General features: G+C 60.1%; 2 protein-coding genes across 3 annotated transcripts in view; both read left to right on the top strand.

Moving 5' to 3' along the window:
• Nucleotides 1-2020: 2020 nt before the first annotated feature.
• Nucleotides 2021-9253, top strand: OSGIN1 (oxidative stress induced growth inhibitor 1). Its single transcript, XM_079724387.1, has 5 exons — nt 2021-2102; nt 3233-3369; nt 4463-4654; nt 5074-5165; nt 7938-9253. The coding sequence occupies exons 1-5, from the start codon at nt 2036-2038 to the stop codon at nt 8884-8886; spliced, it is 1437 nt and encodes a 478-aa protein (XP_079580513.1). The 5' UTR covers nt 2021-2035; the 3' UTR covers nt 8887-9253.
• A 1264-nt stretch (nt 9254-10517) lies between these two features.
• Nucleotides 10518-17211, top strand: part of NECAB2 (N-terminal EF-hand calcium binding protein 2) — a gene marked incomplete at its 5' end in the record, with an annotated part of 39471 nt that continues 32777 nt past the window's right edge. For both annotated transcript variants that reach the window (XM_079724277.1, XM_079724276.1), the window contains 2 exons: nt 10518-10733; nt 13455-13479. In XM_079724277.1, coding sequence (XP_079580403.1) covers nt 10518-10733; nt 13455-13479 — 241 coding nt within the window. The remainder of the gene's footprint in view (nt 10734-13454; nt 13480-17211) is intronic.

Below are 17211 nucleotides of genomic sequence, written 5' to 3'. Positions count from 1 at the left end.
GAGTTCTGGGAACCACAGCCCTCCTCCCCAGGGCCACCAGGCACACCCAGCGGCCGGTGGTTAGTGAGAAACTGCCCTCCCAGCTGCAAGCATTGGCCACCTGGCCTCCCTCCCCCGACACCAGCGCTGGGACAGAGCAGCAGGGTGAGCAGGGATGGATACGCGTGCTACACTCAGCCGGCTAGGAGGGGCCTCTGTCACACGCTGTCACACTGTCACTCCAGCTCGGGGGGCACAGAGAAGACTCTGTAACAGGCCATCCCGGGGTCAAACCCAGCTCGGCCTGTGCGAGCTGGGGCAACCTCCTCGCAAACCATACGGGGCTGTGAGAAGCTCGCTGGGCCTCAGTTTCCCCGTCTGTAACACGAGAGTGATTGCGAGAGTCCTTATAACAACGCAGTTAAATACGGATTAGTTCATGCGCATCAAGTGTTTCGAGCATGCCTGGCACCTGGCTAATTCCATGGAAGTACGGAAATGTTGGTCATTCTGTATCGTTGTTGGCAGTGGCAGTGGTGTCGCCCCAGAATCCTCTTCCCAGGCAGACAGCCTGGGGCCCTGCAGGGAACCGCGGCTGTCCCTCGTCCCTCTGCTTGGGACCTGCCCAGCGGTGGACGCTGGTGTCGCTGTCACTCTGCGCACATCAGAGGTCGTACGCTGGCCTTGGTTGTGTTTCACCAGCCTGTTCCAAGATTTTCAAAAATTGTGAATTAGTTGCCCACTTTTCCAAATCAGAGAATTCACATTAAAAATCCAGATTTCAGCCTTTTCTGGAAGAATCCTGAAGGCCAGCGATGCCGGGCCCCCATCCCTGGCTGCTCTGGGTGGTCTGGGCCCTGTGCCCCCCATTCACCCTTTTACTTGCTACCAGCCCCATGTCTCCCTGGGGACAGGCCAAGCAGCGTGCACGGTGCATTCAGGCAAAGCCTCGGCACCATTAGCCCTGGATTTAAAAGTCGGCTGCATGATACTGAGCAACTTGTGCGACTTCTCCGAGCCCCAGTTTACCCATCTGTGAAGTGGGATAATAGCACCGACAGTGCTTTCTGCATAGGGTCAGTGTGAGGAGGACATGAGAAAAAACATGTCAAATACCTGGGACATAGAAAGTGCTAAGTGCCTGCCTGCTCCTCACATGCTCGTGTGCATGTTGCCCTGTGGTGGTCAGGACAGCAGGGCTGCTGGACAGTGGGTGAGGCCAGGGCCCCCGTTAGCTCGGCTAGGGGGATGTGGAGAAGGTGGGTCTGGACTCTCCTCCGGCATCTGCAGCCTTAAGAACAGGGTTTGGGTCTCTCTGAGTGATTTGGGCTTGTGGCCAGCAGGGGGCACTGGTGCTCCAGAGACAAGCAGGTTTGCGTGCATTTCTCCCCAAACCAAGGGGCTCGGGCTTCCGTGATTTCTGCATGTCCACCTGTTCTAGCCCAGCCCCTGGAGGAGACAGTGAGCTCTGGTCTCTTCCCAGTGGCCCGTTTTCTCAAGGCAGGTGCTTCACGTACAGTACCTGTGCCCCCCCATCCCAAAAACCCCATGGGGTAGAGACGATTATTATTCCCATTTTACAGATGAGGAAACTGAGACGCAGAGAGGTCGCCAGCTCAGAAGTCCCTCTCCAGGGCCAAGTCCACTGAAGACCCGAGGGCCGGATTGTGGGGTGAGGGCTGTGGCCGTCACAGAAGAGCTGGGCAGGGCTTGCCCCCACTTGGGCGGAGGGGGCCTCATGGAAGCTGAGTAAGCTTCGAGGACAGTTACTGGCCCTGATGAGATGAGGAGTGTGGGGTGAGGCTCAGAGAGAGGAGGTGACCAGGCTGGGGGAGAGAGCCCTGCATAATTGGACCTGTTTAGAGTATAGCAGGTATGAGAGGGGAGTGTCATCCTGATAAGGCGCAGGGAGGACCTTGGACTTGATCCTGAGGGCCACAGGAGGTCACCCTGCAGCTGGGAAGTGACTGCATGACACCCCGGCTCACCGAGGGGCCCCTCCTCCCCTGTGCCCCCAGGTTGCTGCCAGCCCCGAGCCCCCCCGAGAGCCCCAGCCATGAGCAACGGGTGGAAGGACCACCTTGGTGCCAGCGGTTCAGAGCCCCTCCCGGTCGTCATCATCGGTGAGTACCGCCCAGGGTGGGGGAGGGGCTGCACTGAGCCCCAGGGGTTAGAGGTCAGCAGCGGGCAGGCCCTGGAGCGGTCACTCTGTGCCCAGTGCTGTGGTCAGCAATTTATAAAACATCATCTGAGTAACCCTTCCAAGAACCCTGGATGCAAGAGCAGGATGCTCTGCAGAGGTTGCGCAGTAAGGGCCGGGCAGGGGGTCGGGGGGGCGCTGGTTCTGTGCCTGTGCCCCTCCTGTGCTTGCCCTGTGCCTGGGGGCGTGAGTGACGGGGACACAGCCGAAGCATGTGGTCCTGCCGTCAGGTCTGCACAAATGGGTGACAGAGGGCCCCTCCCTCCGGGCAAACATCAGGTCGAACCACATGAAATGGCCATTTTTGTAAGTTAAAAACAGTTGAGCATCGGGGACTTCATAGGGTTTGTCTGAATAGCTGTCTACGTATGAGTAAGACTGAGAACAGCACAACGTAAGACAGGGGAAAGACAGATAAGAATAGGAGTGATGTCACGAGGTTAATTGCCCAAGAAGTGCCTCTGATAAGCAGTGTGATTCATCCAGACCTGGGGGCAGGCGGCCCCACAGGTGGCTTAGCGCCCACCCTGAGCACCCTTGGCCCCCCGAGCTCACCCCCAGAGCACGTAGCCATCTGTGCTGTAATATTTTACACATCCCTCTGACCAACCTGACCCCACTGTCAGTTCTCAGTAATCTCAGGATCTCAGTCATACCACTGTGTGACCACAGGCAAGTCAGTTAACCTCTCTGTGCCCCAGCTTCCTCAAGTAGAAAAGGAGGAAAAGTAGCATGTGTCTGGCTGGCTCAGTGTGCTCGGGGCTGTGGACGGGCCTGGTACAGCAGCAGCGGCTGTCAGTTTCTTATTATTTTGTTGTTATTAAAATCACTTGACACAAAGCTTGACACATACTAAGCACTCAGTAAATGTCAGCGGTTATTTCCGCAACTTTATTGTTGTTAAAATGGTATAGTGCTAATAAATGTTCTATTTTTATTTTTATGCATGAAGAGCAAATCAATGAACGAGACAGATGGAGACCTAAAGCCCTCGGTGGTGGTGGTCTCTTGTGCTCAAAAGCGCTGCCCTCTGACCCCGCCCTCTCTCCCCAGGCAATGGTCCCTCGGGCATCTGCCTGTCCTACCTGCTCTCGGGCTACAACCCCTACGTGAAGCCGGATGCCATCCACCCACACCCTGTGCTGCAGAGGAAGCTCACCGAGGCGCCGGGGGTCTCCATCGTGGACCAGGTGGGCTTGAGCTCCAGGTGGGAGGGACACCCCCATTGCGGGGAAACTCTCCCAGGCAAAAATCATAAGGATGCATTTATGAGACATAAGACCAAACGTGTGAGAGCCCACAAAATCAGCCACAGAAACTGGGGAAGAGGAATCACAGCTGTCTTTGAAGACTTACAAATACCACATCAGCTTGTCTCACCTCCCCTAGACCAATGCTTCTAAACCCAGGGATGATTTTGTTCCCCCTGGGGACACTTGGCCACCTGGAGACAGTTTCATTTATCACGACCAGAGTGGTGACACCACAGGCATAGAGGGTCGAGGCCAGGGATGCTGTTAAACATCCTACGATGCACAGGACAGGCCCCACCACAACGAATTATCCAGCCCAAAGGCCAGTTGTGCCACAGCTGAGAACCCCTGCCCTAGATATTGCAGGTCCACCAGCCCCTGCTCAGGAGGGGTCACCAATCTCCCCTCCATGCCCCTCGCCTTCCAGGAGGCCACTCAGTGTCCGCCCCCCACTTCAGGCAGCATCCATCCTCCTGGGCCCCTCCCAGCGTCAAGCTGGTGGGTGAGGAAGTAAGTTGGCATTGGGTCTAGGTAGGCATTTTCCAGAATGCCTTCTACAGCAGGGGTTCCCCCCGGCGGGGGACCCCGCCCAACCTGGGCCACACAGCAGGAGGTGAGCGACAGGCAAGGGAAGAGAAGCTTCATCTGCCTCTCCCCATCGCTCACATTACCGCCTAAACCATCCCCCTCCACCCCACCCTCGTCTGTGGAAAAAGTGTCTTCCACGAAACCAGTCCCTGGTGCCAAAAATATTGGGGACCGCTGTTGTACAGGAGAGCCGTCCCTCAGTATAATATGCAGAGAAGAATGTCCCTGCTCCAGTAAATCTGAGAGACACTGGGTTTGGCAAAATTAAACGGGTAAATGACAGCTGCAGGACTTGTCAGAGCCTTTAATTTGCTGATGTGCACCGTCTCCTTTTGAGAGGCAGCATTTCCCAAGCTTATCTGACACCCTGATACTAGGGTGGAAAGGCAGGACCAGGTGGCCTTCCTCCAGCGGGCCCTCTGACTTGTGTCCCCCCGCCCAGGACCTGGATTACCTGTCCGAAGGCCTTGAAGGCAGGTGCCAAAGCCCTGTGGCCCTGCTGTTTGATGCCCTCCTGCGCCCAGACACAGACTTTGGGGGCAATGTGGAGTCTGTCCTCACCTGGAAGCACCAGAAGGAGCGAGCCATCCCCCACCTGGTCCTAGGCCGGAACCTGCCAGGGGGGGCCTGGCATGTGAGTGGGGCCCAGAAGGGGTGAGGGGACTTGAGCCAAATCTACATGAAGTCTGGGGGAGGGGAGGGGGAGGGGAGGGGAGGGGGAGGGGAGGGGAGGGGGAGGGGAGGGGAGGGGGAGGTAGGGGAGGGGAGGGGAGGAGAGGGGGAGGGGAGGGGGAGGGGAGGGGAGAGGAGGGGAGGGGGGAGGGGGGGAGGGGAGGGGGAGGGGAGGGGAGAGGGGGAGGGGAGGGGGAGGGGAGAGGGGGGGAGGGGAGGGGGAGGGTTCCTCCTCCTCCCTAACTCGGGTTAGGACGCTTCCATTTCCCACCTTTCCCTATTCACCTCCCCCTCCCCCTCCCCCCACCCCTCGCCTGCCCTCCAGCCCTCAGTGGATTGGGGGCCAGCAGAAGCCTGGACTTTGGTCTCCTTTCCTCCCAGTCCATTGAAGGCTCCATGGTGACCCTGAGCCAAGGCGATTGGATGGGGCTCCCTGACCTGCAGGTCAAGGACTGGATGTGCAGGAAGCGAAGGTGAGGCTGCCCTGGAAAGCCCAAGATGGGCAGGGAAGACCTGGGCCTGACCCGACATTGAACCGGGAGCCAAAGGGCTTCAGGGCTCATCTCGCCCACCCTTCCTCTTACTCCAGGGGGGGACGCTGAGGCTCGGCTGGGGAAAGGACTTGCCCAGGACCACACGGGGAGTGAGCGGCAGAGCTGGGGTCACCTAGGACTCCCTGTCCAGTGCGCCTGCCGCACGGCCTCGACCTGGCCTCCTTGTAGCATCACAGGCTCTAAGGAGAGGGTGACAGCTGGCACCTGCCCCCCACACCCTGCCCCGGAGCCTCCGGTCCAGGCTCCCAGTCCTCTGGCCTCCCACGATTCTGAGCCTGGCCGGGAACAGTCTCTTTTTGTCTAGGTCAGCTAATAGGATGCACTTTTAAAAAAAATGTTTCTGCATTAGAAACATAACCATACTATAGAAAACTGAGAACTGAGGAAAGGAAAACAACCGACACCTCCCTAGCCCTGCCGCATCTCGGGGGGTTCTCTTCCCATCCGGTTTGCTGTTCCATAAAGACCACACTGCACACTTCTCTCCACCCCAGAGAGACAGCAGAATCGCTGAACAGATAAATTCTAGCCCCCTGCTCGCCCTCGTACGTTTCCTCCGCCCTGGGGGCTGTGACAGGGGGCCTGTTGTCCCCACCGAGGAGGCAGTCGGCCTCCCTGGCAGCTCCGTTTCCACCCCTCCGGGGCTCACTGTCTGTCCCTTGGACACAAAGACTTTTTGTCCCTGAAAATTTGATAGGAAGACATCCAGGCTGGTGTAGTGATGTGTTAACAGACAGATGGGAACGTAAATTTAACTGTGGACATGCCCTTTTCTATCGGACTCTTAAAATGTAACATTATGTCACGAGGATTTCACATGGCCATTACACAGTGTTTGCAACCATCCTTTCACATGGCCACTTATACTCCCAAGAGACGGTGAGCATCTTCACTGAGTAATTCCTCCATACCCAGCCTTGTGCTTAGATGTTGGAGCCAAAAGCCACGACAGATGCCCTCCCGTCCTCATGGCGCTGCCACGGTTCCTAAACCACTTCCCAGTCATGGACCTTTCATTCTTTCCAATGTGCCATTATTATAAAGAACCCCAGATGCAACGTCTTCTTAAGACAGTCCTTTAAAACAAGTTTTACTAAAACAGAGGAGGGGAAATGACCAACCCACAGGCATGGATTCCAGACTTCCAGTTTCAGGAGCAGACTAATGAGTTGGGTTGGCTGGAGCGGCCTTAGGGGATGTGCTCTGAGCTCACACTGCAATCAGGGGTTGTATTGAAGGCGTGTCACAGAGGATTCCCTTCAAGTGAGTTAATCCGTAACAAAGTGTCCACAAGTCAGGGAAAGTAACTCACCTAAGGTCGCCCAGGTAGCTACAGGGAGGAACTGAGATGATGTCAAAGTCTGTGCGTCGGGCTCCCCTGGTGGCGCAGTGGTTGAGAGTCCGCCTGCCGATGCGGGGGACGCGGGTTCGTGCCCCGGTCCAGGAAGATCCCACATGCCGCGGAGCGGCTGGGCCCGTGAGCCATGGCTGCTGAGCCTGCGCGTCTGGAGCCTGTGCTCCATAACGGGAGAGGCCACAACAGTGAGAGGCCCATGTACCGCAAAAAAAAAAAAAAAGTCTGTGCGTCACCCGCTGGCAACGCTGGCCCTAGTCATGGCCCTGGAAAGGGTTGCAATAATAGCAATGGAAATCACAACAACAACAATAATAGTAATATAATAATAATAATAGTCTCTGCTGCTACTGTGTGGACTAAGGACTATGCTAAGTGCTTTACATGGGTTATGCTTTAACCAACTTATTTACTGAAATACAGGGACATACAGAGAACCACATAGTTCAAATGCCTACAGGTGGGTGAAATTTCTCAAAGTGGATACACCTGCGCTTCAGCCACTCAGACTCAAAAAACAGATCCCCTATCCCCAGAAGCCCCCTCAGACCCCTCCCAGTCACCACCCACTTCCTAAGAGGTAGCCACTAGCTTGACCTCTAACTCTGTAGATTAGTTTTGTCTGTTTCTGAACTTTATAAAAACGGAATCCTGGGCTTCCCTGGTGGCGCAGTGGTTGAGAGTCCGCCTGCCGATGCAGGGGATGCGGGTTCGTGCCCCGGTCTGGGAGGATCCCACATGCCACGGAGCGGCTGGGCCCGTGAGCCATGGCTGCTGAGCCTGCGCGTCTGGAGCCTGTGCTCCACAACGGGAGAGGCCACAACAGTAAGAGGCCCACGTACAAAAAAAAAAAAAAAAAAAAACGGAATCCTACCACACTTATGTAAAATATTATTTAGTCATTTGAGGAAATGGTAGTGGCCGACCACACGTCACTTACTACCTGTCATGTTCTATTCTAAATTCTTCATTCGTATTATCTAACCCTCTCAACAATGGCAGGGAACGGGTGCTGTCACCACGGTCATCCTCACTTTGCAAAGGAGGAGCCCAGGCAGAGGGTTCCAGGCCCAGAGCTCACTGGTGGCAGAGCCAGGATTTGAACCCAGGCCATCAGGCACCGGAGGCCACACTCTGAACCCCACCCTAATGAGGCACCCTTATCAGCTCCATTTTACAGAAGAGGAGACTGAGGCTCCGAGAGGTTAAACCACTTAACCAAGTCCTACACGTCTGGGCGGTGCAGCCACCGTCCAGCTCCAGGGCCTGACTCCAGCCTGTCCACCTCCCCCGCAGTCCGCTCTGTGACACTCACCCTCCCTCATCCTTCCCCACAGAGGTCTTCGTAACAGCCGGGCCACGGCCGGGGACATCGCCCACTACTACAGGGACTATGTGATCAAGAAGGGCCTGAGCCACAATTTCGTGTCTGGTGCCGTGGTCACGGCCGTGGAGTGGGGGACGCCCGAGCCCAGCGGCCCCGGGGCCCGGGACCCCAGCCCCCTCTTCCAGGTGAACGGCTTCGTGACCGCCGAGGACCAGAGCCAGCAGCCCTTCTCCCTATGCGCCCGCAACGTGGTCTTGGCCACTGGCACGTCTGACAGCCCAGCCCGGCTGGGCATCCCCGGGGAGGCCCTGCCCTTCGTCCATCATGATCTGTCGGCCCTGGAGGCAGCCACGCGGGCAGGCACCACGTCCCCGTCCTCGGACCCCGTGCTCATCATCGGGGCGGGACTGTCGGCTGCCGACGCGGTCCTCTACGCCCGCCACTACAACGTCCCTGTGATCCACGCCTTCCGCCGGTCCGTGGATGACCCCGGCCTGGTGTTCAACCAGCTCCCCAAGATGCTGTACCCTGAGTACCACAAGGTGCACCAGATGATGCGGGAGAAGTCCATCCTGTCGCCCGGCCCCTACAAGGGCTACCGGAGCCTCCCTGAGCACCAGCTGCTGCTCCTCAAGGAGGACCGCCAGGCTGTGTTCCGGGACCCCCAGGGCCTCCAGAAGGTCTTTGGCATCGCCCTGGTGCTGGTCCTCATCGGCTCCCACCCTGATCTGTCCTTCCTCCCGGGGGCAGGCGCTGACCTCGCCATGGACCCCAACCAGCCACTGAGCGCCAAGAGGAACCCCATTGACGTGGACCCCTTCACTTACCAGAGCATCCATCAGGAGGGCCTATACGCCGTGGGGCCACTGGCCGGGGACAACTTTGTGAGGTTTGTGCAGGGCGGGGCCCTGGCTGTGGCCAGCTCCCTGCTGAGGAAGGAGGCCAGGAAGCCGCCCTAGCACCTGGCCTGGCATCCTTGCACCCAGGCCCTAAAGAGGAGGGGAGAGCACCACGGCCCTGCTGGACGCAGAGCCCATCCCAAGATGCCCCAGTGATGGAAGGGGGCCTCTCCTGGCAGGAGACAGGAGTGGCCACGAGCCCATGCAACAGCCCTCTCAGATGAAGAGTGAGAAACCCAGGCTGCCAGGACTCAGACCAGGGTGGAAACAGTGACCACAGGACAGGGTAGGCCCAGACCTGTATTTGGGGGTGAAAGCTGCCGCTGTGAGCTGGGATCAGCGGGGCCAGCTGAGCGCCGAGCCAGGAGGACCCCAGGCCCTGCCCTTTCCAGAATCGGGTCCCAAATAAAACCAGTGCCTGCCTGCACTCCTGTGTCTGAGGACTCTGTGCTTGGGAAGGGGGCCAGGTGCCCAGGCTCTGCTCTGGGAGCTGGGGAGTGGGGGCGGGGGGAGAAGCACAGGGCCTGGTGGGAGAAGGTCCTTGGGCTGCGGGGTTGGGAGTCAATGGGTGGTGCCCCAAGAGGAAGGGCCGCTGCGTGGGAGCAGAGGAAACAACAGCTGTGTTCGAGGACCGGGTGCTGGGGGGGCGTTCCTGCTCTGCCCACCCCTCCAGTCTAGTCCCGCCCTCTCCCACTCTCCCTCCAGCCACACTGTCTCCTTTCAGTCGGTCCTTCACGTTCCCCACACTTGCACCTGCCACAGGGCCTTTGCACAGGATAGTCTCTAGCAGAGGGCACTTTCCCTTCCACTCTCAGAGCATACGGGTCATTCCCTGTAGGAAGCCTCTTCTGACAAATACCCGTCCGTGGCCTTAAGGCAAATTCCCCTGTCATGGCCCAAGGTGCCACCTCTTCATAACAGTTCAGTTTTAATTGTTCATTTATCCGTGGAATCATTCCAGTATCTGGCTCCGCCCACTTGGATGTAAGCTCAAGGAGGCCAAGGAACTGGTCTGTTTTCCCTGTCCTTGGAACCCAGTGCCAGCAACAGGCCTAGCTCCTAGCAGGTGCTCGTTTAATTCTTTGGGTCGGTGGGTGGATGGATGGGGGGAGTGAGGGGAAGAGGGTGTTCCGGAGTGAAGACTGGTTCTGGGCGTTGTTTAACGGGCGGGTGAGGGCTCACCGGGCGTGCACCGGGAGGAAGGGAAGAGTGGGTACCAGCGGAGTGGTGGGGGAGACCCCCGGTGCGTGGGCGCTGATACCCGGAGCCGGAGCCGGCAGAGGGCGCTACGGGCTCGCCGGACACCGCGCTCCGGCCCCTGCGGCGGTGCCAAGGCGGGGCGGGGGGGGGCACCTTCCGGAGGGGGGGCAGCCCCCAGGGACACACCCCCGCAGCCAGACCCCCCAGGACCCCGCGCCTGTTGGGTAGCGCCCTGCCGCCGCGCCCGGCCGCGGGGGGTGGGGGCTGTGGCCACGGGGCACGTGGCTCGGGGTCCGGGCGGAGCGGCCTCCTCCCCCACGCCCGTCCCCCGGCGCCGGCCCGTCCCCGCGCGGCCGCGGCCGCGGGGGCAGAGGGAGGGAGGGAGGGCGGGGCGCGCGGGCGGCGCCGGGGAGGGGGTCGCGCGGGGGCGGTCCGCGGGCCGGGCGGGGGTCGGCGGGCTTCCGGGCGGTGGCGGCGGCGGGCGCGGCGCGATGTGCGAGCGGGCGGCGCGCCTGTGCAGGGCCGGCGCGCACAGGCTGCTCCGGGAGCCGCCGCCGCAGGGCCGGGCGCTGGGCGGGCTGCTGCGCTGGGTGGGCGCCAGGATGGGCGAGCCCCGGGCGCCGCTGGCCCCCGCCGTCCCCGCCGCAGACCCCAGCCCCAGCCCGGGCCCCGCCTCGCCGCGCGGGGGCACCGCGGTCATCCTGGACGTGAGTACGCGCCGGCCGGGACCCCGAGCCCCTCCTCCCACGGGGGCGACCCCGAGGCCTCCCTCCTCCGTCCCCGCCGAGACCCGCGAGGACCCCTTCTCCCTGGGTAGGGACCCCCCCGGCCCCTCCCCCTCGGCGGCCCGGAGCAGGACCCACACCGGCCCCTCCGCGTCCCAGAGCGCAGCCCCCTGCCCCTCTACCTCCCGGCGGGTCTCCATGCGAATCCTGTCTCGTCCCTGGACCGGGACGACCCCTTCCTCCCGTCCCCTCCCTCCGCTTCTGGGGATCTACACGTTCTCAGAGCCGGGAGCCTGGAGCCCCTCGACCCGGCCACGGCCCCCCTACTTTTGTTCTGGCCAAACCCTCATCTTTTTCCCAGCCCGGCACTTCATCCTTTCCCCCATCCCTTCCCGGGACGGGAGCCTCTGACCGCTTCCGGCCCCCTCCTCCTCTCCATCCCGATTCCTGCCCCAGTCGTTACTTTTCTAAGACCACCTTCCCCCAAAACACACACACAGACACACACACACTCACAGACGCACGCACCCGCAGGCACACACGCACAACCCCTAGGTCCCGAGCCACCTTTCTTGTCCTGGCTGTAGACCCTAAGCCCTTGTATTCTCTACCCTAAATACCCTTCCCTCAGGCACCACCTCTTTAAAAGTGAGGCCCCCTCCGCACCTCTGTCTTCCCCTCTCCTGTCAGCAGAGGCGGAGCCATCCCCACTCCTCCCTGAGCCTGGACCCCTCTGGGGACCCCTATCCACTCTGAGCCCCGTCATTCCCTTCCCCACCCTCTCTCCCTCTCCTCACCCCCATCCATCCCCTCCGGGGCCCAAACTGCCCCACCTCGCCCTCCCACCCATTCCCCACCCCTCCCACCCACTCCCCACCGTAAGAGGGAGATTCTACAGGATGGACGTCCCCTGTAGAGTGCTAGGGGGAGGTGGAGGGAGCTTTGCCCCCCAAGGGGCAGCATGGCAGTGGGGTGTGCATGTCCCGGTGAGGGTGTCCTGTGTGGTGGGTGACCGCGGGCTGGGGTGCCTCACTTGTGCATCGTGGGTTTCTGGGAGGGTGTGTGTGTGTGTGTGTGTGTGTGTGTGTGTGTGTGTGTGTGTGTGTGTGTGTGTGTGTGTGTGTGTGTGTGTGTGTGTGTGTGTGTGTGTGTGTGTGTGTGTGTGTGTGTGTGTGTGTGTGTGTGTGTGTGTGTGTGTATCACACATCGTGAGTGGGGGGAGCGTGGATTTCCGCTCTCCCCTTCCTCCTGGAGCCCATAGCTGGCTCTGGGCGGAAAGGGCTGGGCAGGGAACGGGGATCTGTGCTGTGAGTGCCTGTGGCTCAGTGCCCCCCGAAACAGGCTCACACACAGCCCGACCCCCACTTGCACAGCTGAACCCTCTCAAAGCCCCAGCAGCGTTCACAGCTGAAAGCCCTGGGCTGCTCTTGCAGGGAAGACCTGTCCAGACCTCTCCTGGTTCTCACAGGACTGGAGGTGGGCTCTGGAGTCCTCGCATGCTGGCCATGAGCTGGCTCTGAGCCTCCATTTCCTCATCTGTGAAATGGGGTGATGAGCAGGCATGGGGGCCACATCACGTGCTCGTGTCAGCCACTTGTTTAACGCTCAGGCCGGCACAGGCACCTGAAGGTGGGACCCCCGCCTCCGGGAACCTTGAGGAGCAGGTGTGTGGGGTGCTCAGCCTGGGGTTCTGATAACTGCTCCCTTCTCTGCCTCAGTCACAGTGGCTACTGCCTCGTGCCGAGGACTCAGGGTTCAGCTAAAGGAAGGGGAGATGTTTGAGAAGCCTTTCTGAGCTGCTGCTTTGGTTTGTCACAGCCCCAGGTGCTTGCTGATGGATGCCTGCCCCGTTGCTTGGAGAGAGGGGGCTAGGGGGCTCTGTCCTTGAAGGTGTGATGGTCACCCCCGGGGGCCCTGCCTCTCCTCCTTCCATCAGCAAGGCTTACTAGGTCCCAAAAACACCAGGAGGAGGAGTCATCTGGTTTCAGCTGAGGCTGGAGGGGGTGGGGCTCCCCTCCCCCTCCCCCCTCCCTCCCCTCCCTCCCCCCTCCCTCCCCCTCCCCTCCCCTCCCCCCTCCCTCCCCCTCCCCCTCCCCCCCTTCCCCCGGCAGCCGGAACCTTGCATCTGCACTAGATCTCTGAGCTCCCGGCAACCTGCTCCTACCCACTCCCCCACCCCCCAAATAATCCAGTTCTGCCCTGGCTGATTCAGTCATCAGGCCTCGAGGTTCCCTTAGCAGACACCTCTGTTCAGACCTAACCCAACCTCCCTGGAGGAAACCAGGCTCCCAAGGGGTCCTGGAGGGGGGAGGTATAAGGCGAGTGGCTGCATCCATGGGACAGGAATTCTGAGTGTGTGACTTGAGCGTCCGACAGGGCGTGCAGGCCATAGACCCACAGCTCTGGCAGCACACACGCAAGCACTTGATGGGTGTGAGCGTGTGTCCACGCGCATGTGTGCGTGTGTCAGCGTGGCCGTGGGCAGGCTGCCGGCACAGAAGGGAGAGTGGGCAGCTGCTTTCACGCAGGCGGCGGGAGGACCTCTAGCCTGAAACACCCTCCCGCCCCTGGATCCCAGCCAGGGTGTCCTCCCCGGGGAGGGAGAAGGGGGCCCAGCTTCCCCAGGACCACCTGGGGATGGGGGCGGTGGTCAGAAGCCTGCCCCTTCCGGGCCAGCGCTGATTCGACCTCTCTTCTCTGCAGATTTTCCGCCGTGCGGACAAAAATGGTGAGTTTCCCTCGCGGACTGTCCCCTGAGTGAGGACCTGACTTTCTGGTTGGGAGTGCAGGACTCTGAATCCTGGCTCTTCTCTGTTCCTCAGTTTCCCCATCTTACAGCGGCACTCCCAGCAGTTCCTACTTAGTAGGGGAGCCGTGCGGATTCAGAGAGCAGGTGCTGGTGATGCTGTGATGCCTTGCCCGTGGTAAATGCTTGATGTACTTTAATCTCATGCAGCTGGGCTGGACCAGCGCAACCCAGGCGGGGGCCCAGGAGGCCCCCAGCCTCACTGCAGGCCCTTCCCAGGCCCTGGCACACCTCCTCCTCAAAGCCACCTGACACAGTCGGTGCTGTTGCCCCCATTGTGTCAACTCTGTAGTGGCCCAGAGAGGTTCTGTGACTTGCCCGGGGTCACCCAGCTGCATGAAGACAGTCGAAGCTCTGCTGCGGACCCCAGCAGATTTCCCCACTTCACACGGCTTCCCAAACAAAGTGAGCACATTGTCATGGCCAGTGAATTCAGGACACTCCACTTCTCCTGACTTGCTGGAGATGTTCCACCCTGGACTTTTCTGGAAGGCAGGGGCGAGAAGATAACAAGGTTTACCAAGGCCCACCTGAGCCTCACAGTGGCCACAGAGAGCGTTTGTATAAATACCATAGTCATTATTCTTGGGCCGGAAGCAACTCTCTATGGACTTTAACCAAGGTACAGCCCCTCTCCAGGCCTCGGTTTTGCCATCTGTAAAGTGGGGTGATAACACGTAACCTGTCTGCTTCCCTGGGCTGTTGGGGAAATGCAGGGAGGAGATGGGTGGTGAACTTTTAAAAGAGAAGCAGGCAGTGCTCAGTGTTGATTTATTCATCCATTGAGAAAATACTAATTAAGTATCAAGGCCTGTGCTGGGGAAGGAGTGGGGAACAGATGGCCCATCGCTTGGCCACCCCGCCAGGGCCTTCAGGTCCCAGGCCCTCTCGTGCGTGGGCTGGAGGTCAAGATGGCAGCACTGCCCTGGGCCCCAGCACCCCTCCCTCCTGACCCTGGGAGTTACCGTTGAGCTGTCCGCACTGTGTTGTGGGTTAGAGCATGAGACCTTGGGGAACAGCCCTGGGCTGGGAGCTAGTACCCAGGGGCCTCCCTCTCTCACCCACCATCCCTGGGTGTGACGGTGGCCCCTCCCAGGCCTCTTGGGATACAGGACCGTCAGATGGAGCAATTCCCTATGGAGCAAGGAGGAAGGAGAGGGACGCGGTGGGGGGACTTGAGTGGCACTCGAGAAATCGTCGTGGCATCGTGGCCTGAACAGCGTCAGAGACTAGAGAAGGGGGTTTGGGGGGCCTCTCTACCTTTTCTTGTGCAGACGGCCTGGGGTCATCACCGTGTGTTGGCCACACCCCGCAGCAGAGGACAAGGTTTTTCCAGGGAGGGATTTGGGCTTGTCCCTGTCGTGGGCCCGGCACCCAGTAGGTCCTCAGTAAACGGCTGCTGGCTTACAGGTGACGACTCACTCACCACTGGGAGTGCGGTGTGTGTGTCCCTGGGATGCAGCCGCGTGTGTCTGGCTGTGCGTCACCATTCATGCTTTTGAGAGTGTGTGTGCACGTGAGGGTTGAATGGCCGTCTCCTTGCTGTACATACCGAGGGTGTGTGTGTGGAGCTGTGTGTGTGTGTGTGTCTTCCTGGTGGTGAGCTCTGCGGGAACCTTTGCAGTGTGTGTGTGTCTGTGTGGGTGGGCAGGCGGCGCCCTGGGCTCCCTTCAGGCGCAGGTGGGGTCTCATCCTCGTTGCTCATGCCCCGCCCCCTGCACCCCGGCCCATCAGAGGCCGTGTTTCCGCCCCCTGAGCACAGCTGCGGGGACCCTCGACTTCGCTCCTGCGGTCCCCACAGAGGCTGAGCCCAAGCCCACTCCTGCCCCTGGGGCCTTAGGCTTCCCGGCCAGCACCAGTGGCTGTGGGGGGTTGTCACCAGGGTTAATGGGGGGTGTGATTCTGGTTCCCAGGAAGCTTCCCGGGCCTGTGAGAAGGAGGTAGGGCCCCCACTTCGCTGCAGGGGCTGCCAGGGCTCAGCCGCCTACCAGCTCTGTGACCTCAGGCCAATCACCAAACTCTCAGGGTCTCAGTGTCCCCATCTGTAAGTGGGGCTAATCATACTAGTGCCCGCTTCGAGGGGCTGTCATGGGGGGTGGAGTGAAGCTCGGGTCTTGGCATGCTGTAAGGGGCCAGCGAGCCCTCACGCCAGCTGATGAGCGTTGAGCGCCTTGGAAAACGGGCCTTGGTTTGTCAACAAGTGTTTGATTCTCACCCCGTGCTTCACGGGGCGTTCACCATCTGGTGGAGACTGCCCGCAGCTGTGGAGCATCTACTAGGCACCAAGACATTAATAGACCTCATTCGACGTTCCCTGGCTCCTAGTGGGAGAAGAAGCGTCACGCCCCTTTTCTACAGGTGTCAAAAATCAAGGCTCGGAGAGGATAAGTCAAAGACCGCAGAGTCTCAGTTGGGGTGCAGAGCGGGTGGTGCTGGTTGAGCCCAGCCCAGTTTGCCAACACCGTGTGGGCAGGGAATGGATGCTGGCTCGGCCCCAGTTGTCCACGGAAGCAAGATGCCTGCCCGTGGCCCCCAGCCGCGGGTTGGAGTGGAATCGGCCTTTGGGATCACAGGAACACGGGCTTCGGCTCGGGCTGGCCCGGCCTGACTTGGCCTGGCGGCTCCCAGGACAGAGGCATCTTCGTGGAGGTAGAGCTGGAGACTGGGTGTGGCCCCCGCGGGGAGGCAGAGAGTGGGGTGCCTGCCGGGCAGCCTGGGGTGTAGGACCTGGAAGGGTGGTGTGGCGGCCGGTGGAGGGGTGGGTGCCAGACTGCGTTTCCTCCAGGGAACAGGGACGCTGGCAGCAGACTCCTGGCATTTGAAAGGTCACTGCAACAGAGGCTGAGCTCATGCTAATTAGTGAGGACACCTGCAAACGGCCCGCTGGTGGGGGGGGTCCTGGAGGTGCTAGGCCCTCTCGCTCCTCTAATTGGACAGAGGCCCTGGCAGATGTTGCTTCCCTCATTAGCTGATCTGGGTTCAGTAGGGCTGTGGTGGGACTTTCAAGCTAAAGGTCACCGAGAAGGCTTTGTGCTCAGGAGGCCTGGCGGGCCTCTCTCTGCCTATTCTCCGGAGTGCGGACTGGTTGGAGGGGCCTGGATGCGCAGAAGGAGATGGTGGCAGGGATGGTGCCGTGCCCGTGGCAGACGTGACTAATCAATCCCAGCACGCTTCCACTGAGTCCAGACTTGGCTTCGGCTTTTCCATCTAGCCCTGTGGCTGGGGGTCTCGACACAAGACCCTGCCCCAGGTTGGGTTGGGAGCATGGACTCAGGAGCTAGGTGGCCTGGGTTCGACCTCCCGCCGAGGGACCTGGGCAAGTCCCATAACTGCTCTGTGCCTCTCTGCTCTGTAACGTGGAGGCGATGGTGTCCCTGTGCCGTGGGGTGTTGTGAGGACCAGATGCCTGAACACACAGAGCCTGTGTGTCTGCCCTGGCTCTGGTCCCTGGCTCCTGGGTCGTCCTCAGTCTTGTTAAAGGAAACCTGGAAAGTGTCCTCTTTCACAGAAGACGAGCAGCCAGAACTTAGCATTTATGTACGTCACGGCTGGTATCGTGCATTGTTTATGGTTGGTTTCTGGGTCTTTATGTGTGAATGGGGGGGATTGTTTTGTTTTGGGGGGACTCTGGGTTTTGAACGTTAGAAATTCATT

The sequence above is a fragment of the Hyperoodon ampullatus genome (assembly GCF_949752795.1).
Source record: "Hyperoodon ampullatus genome assembly, chromosome: 18".
Classification (NCBI taxonomy): domain Eukaryota; kingdom Metazoa; phylum Chordata; class Mammalia; order Artiodactyla; family Ziphiidae; genus Hyperoodon; species Hyperoodon ampullatus.
Note: the sequence above shows the minus strand (reverse complement) of the source record. Positions and strands in the feature narration are given on the sequence as shown.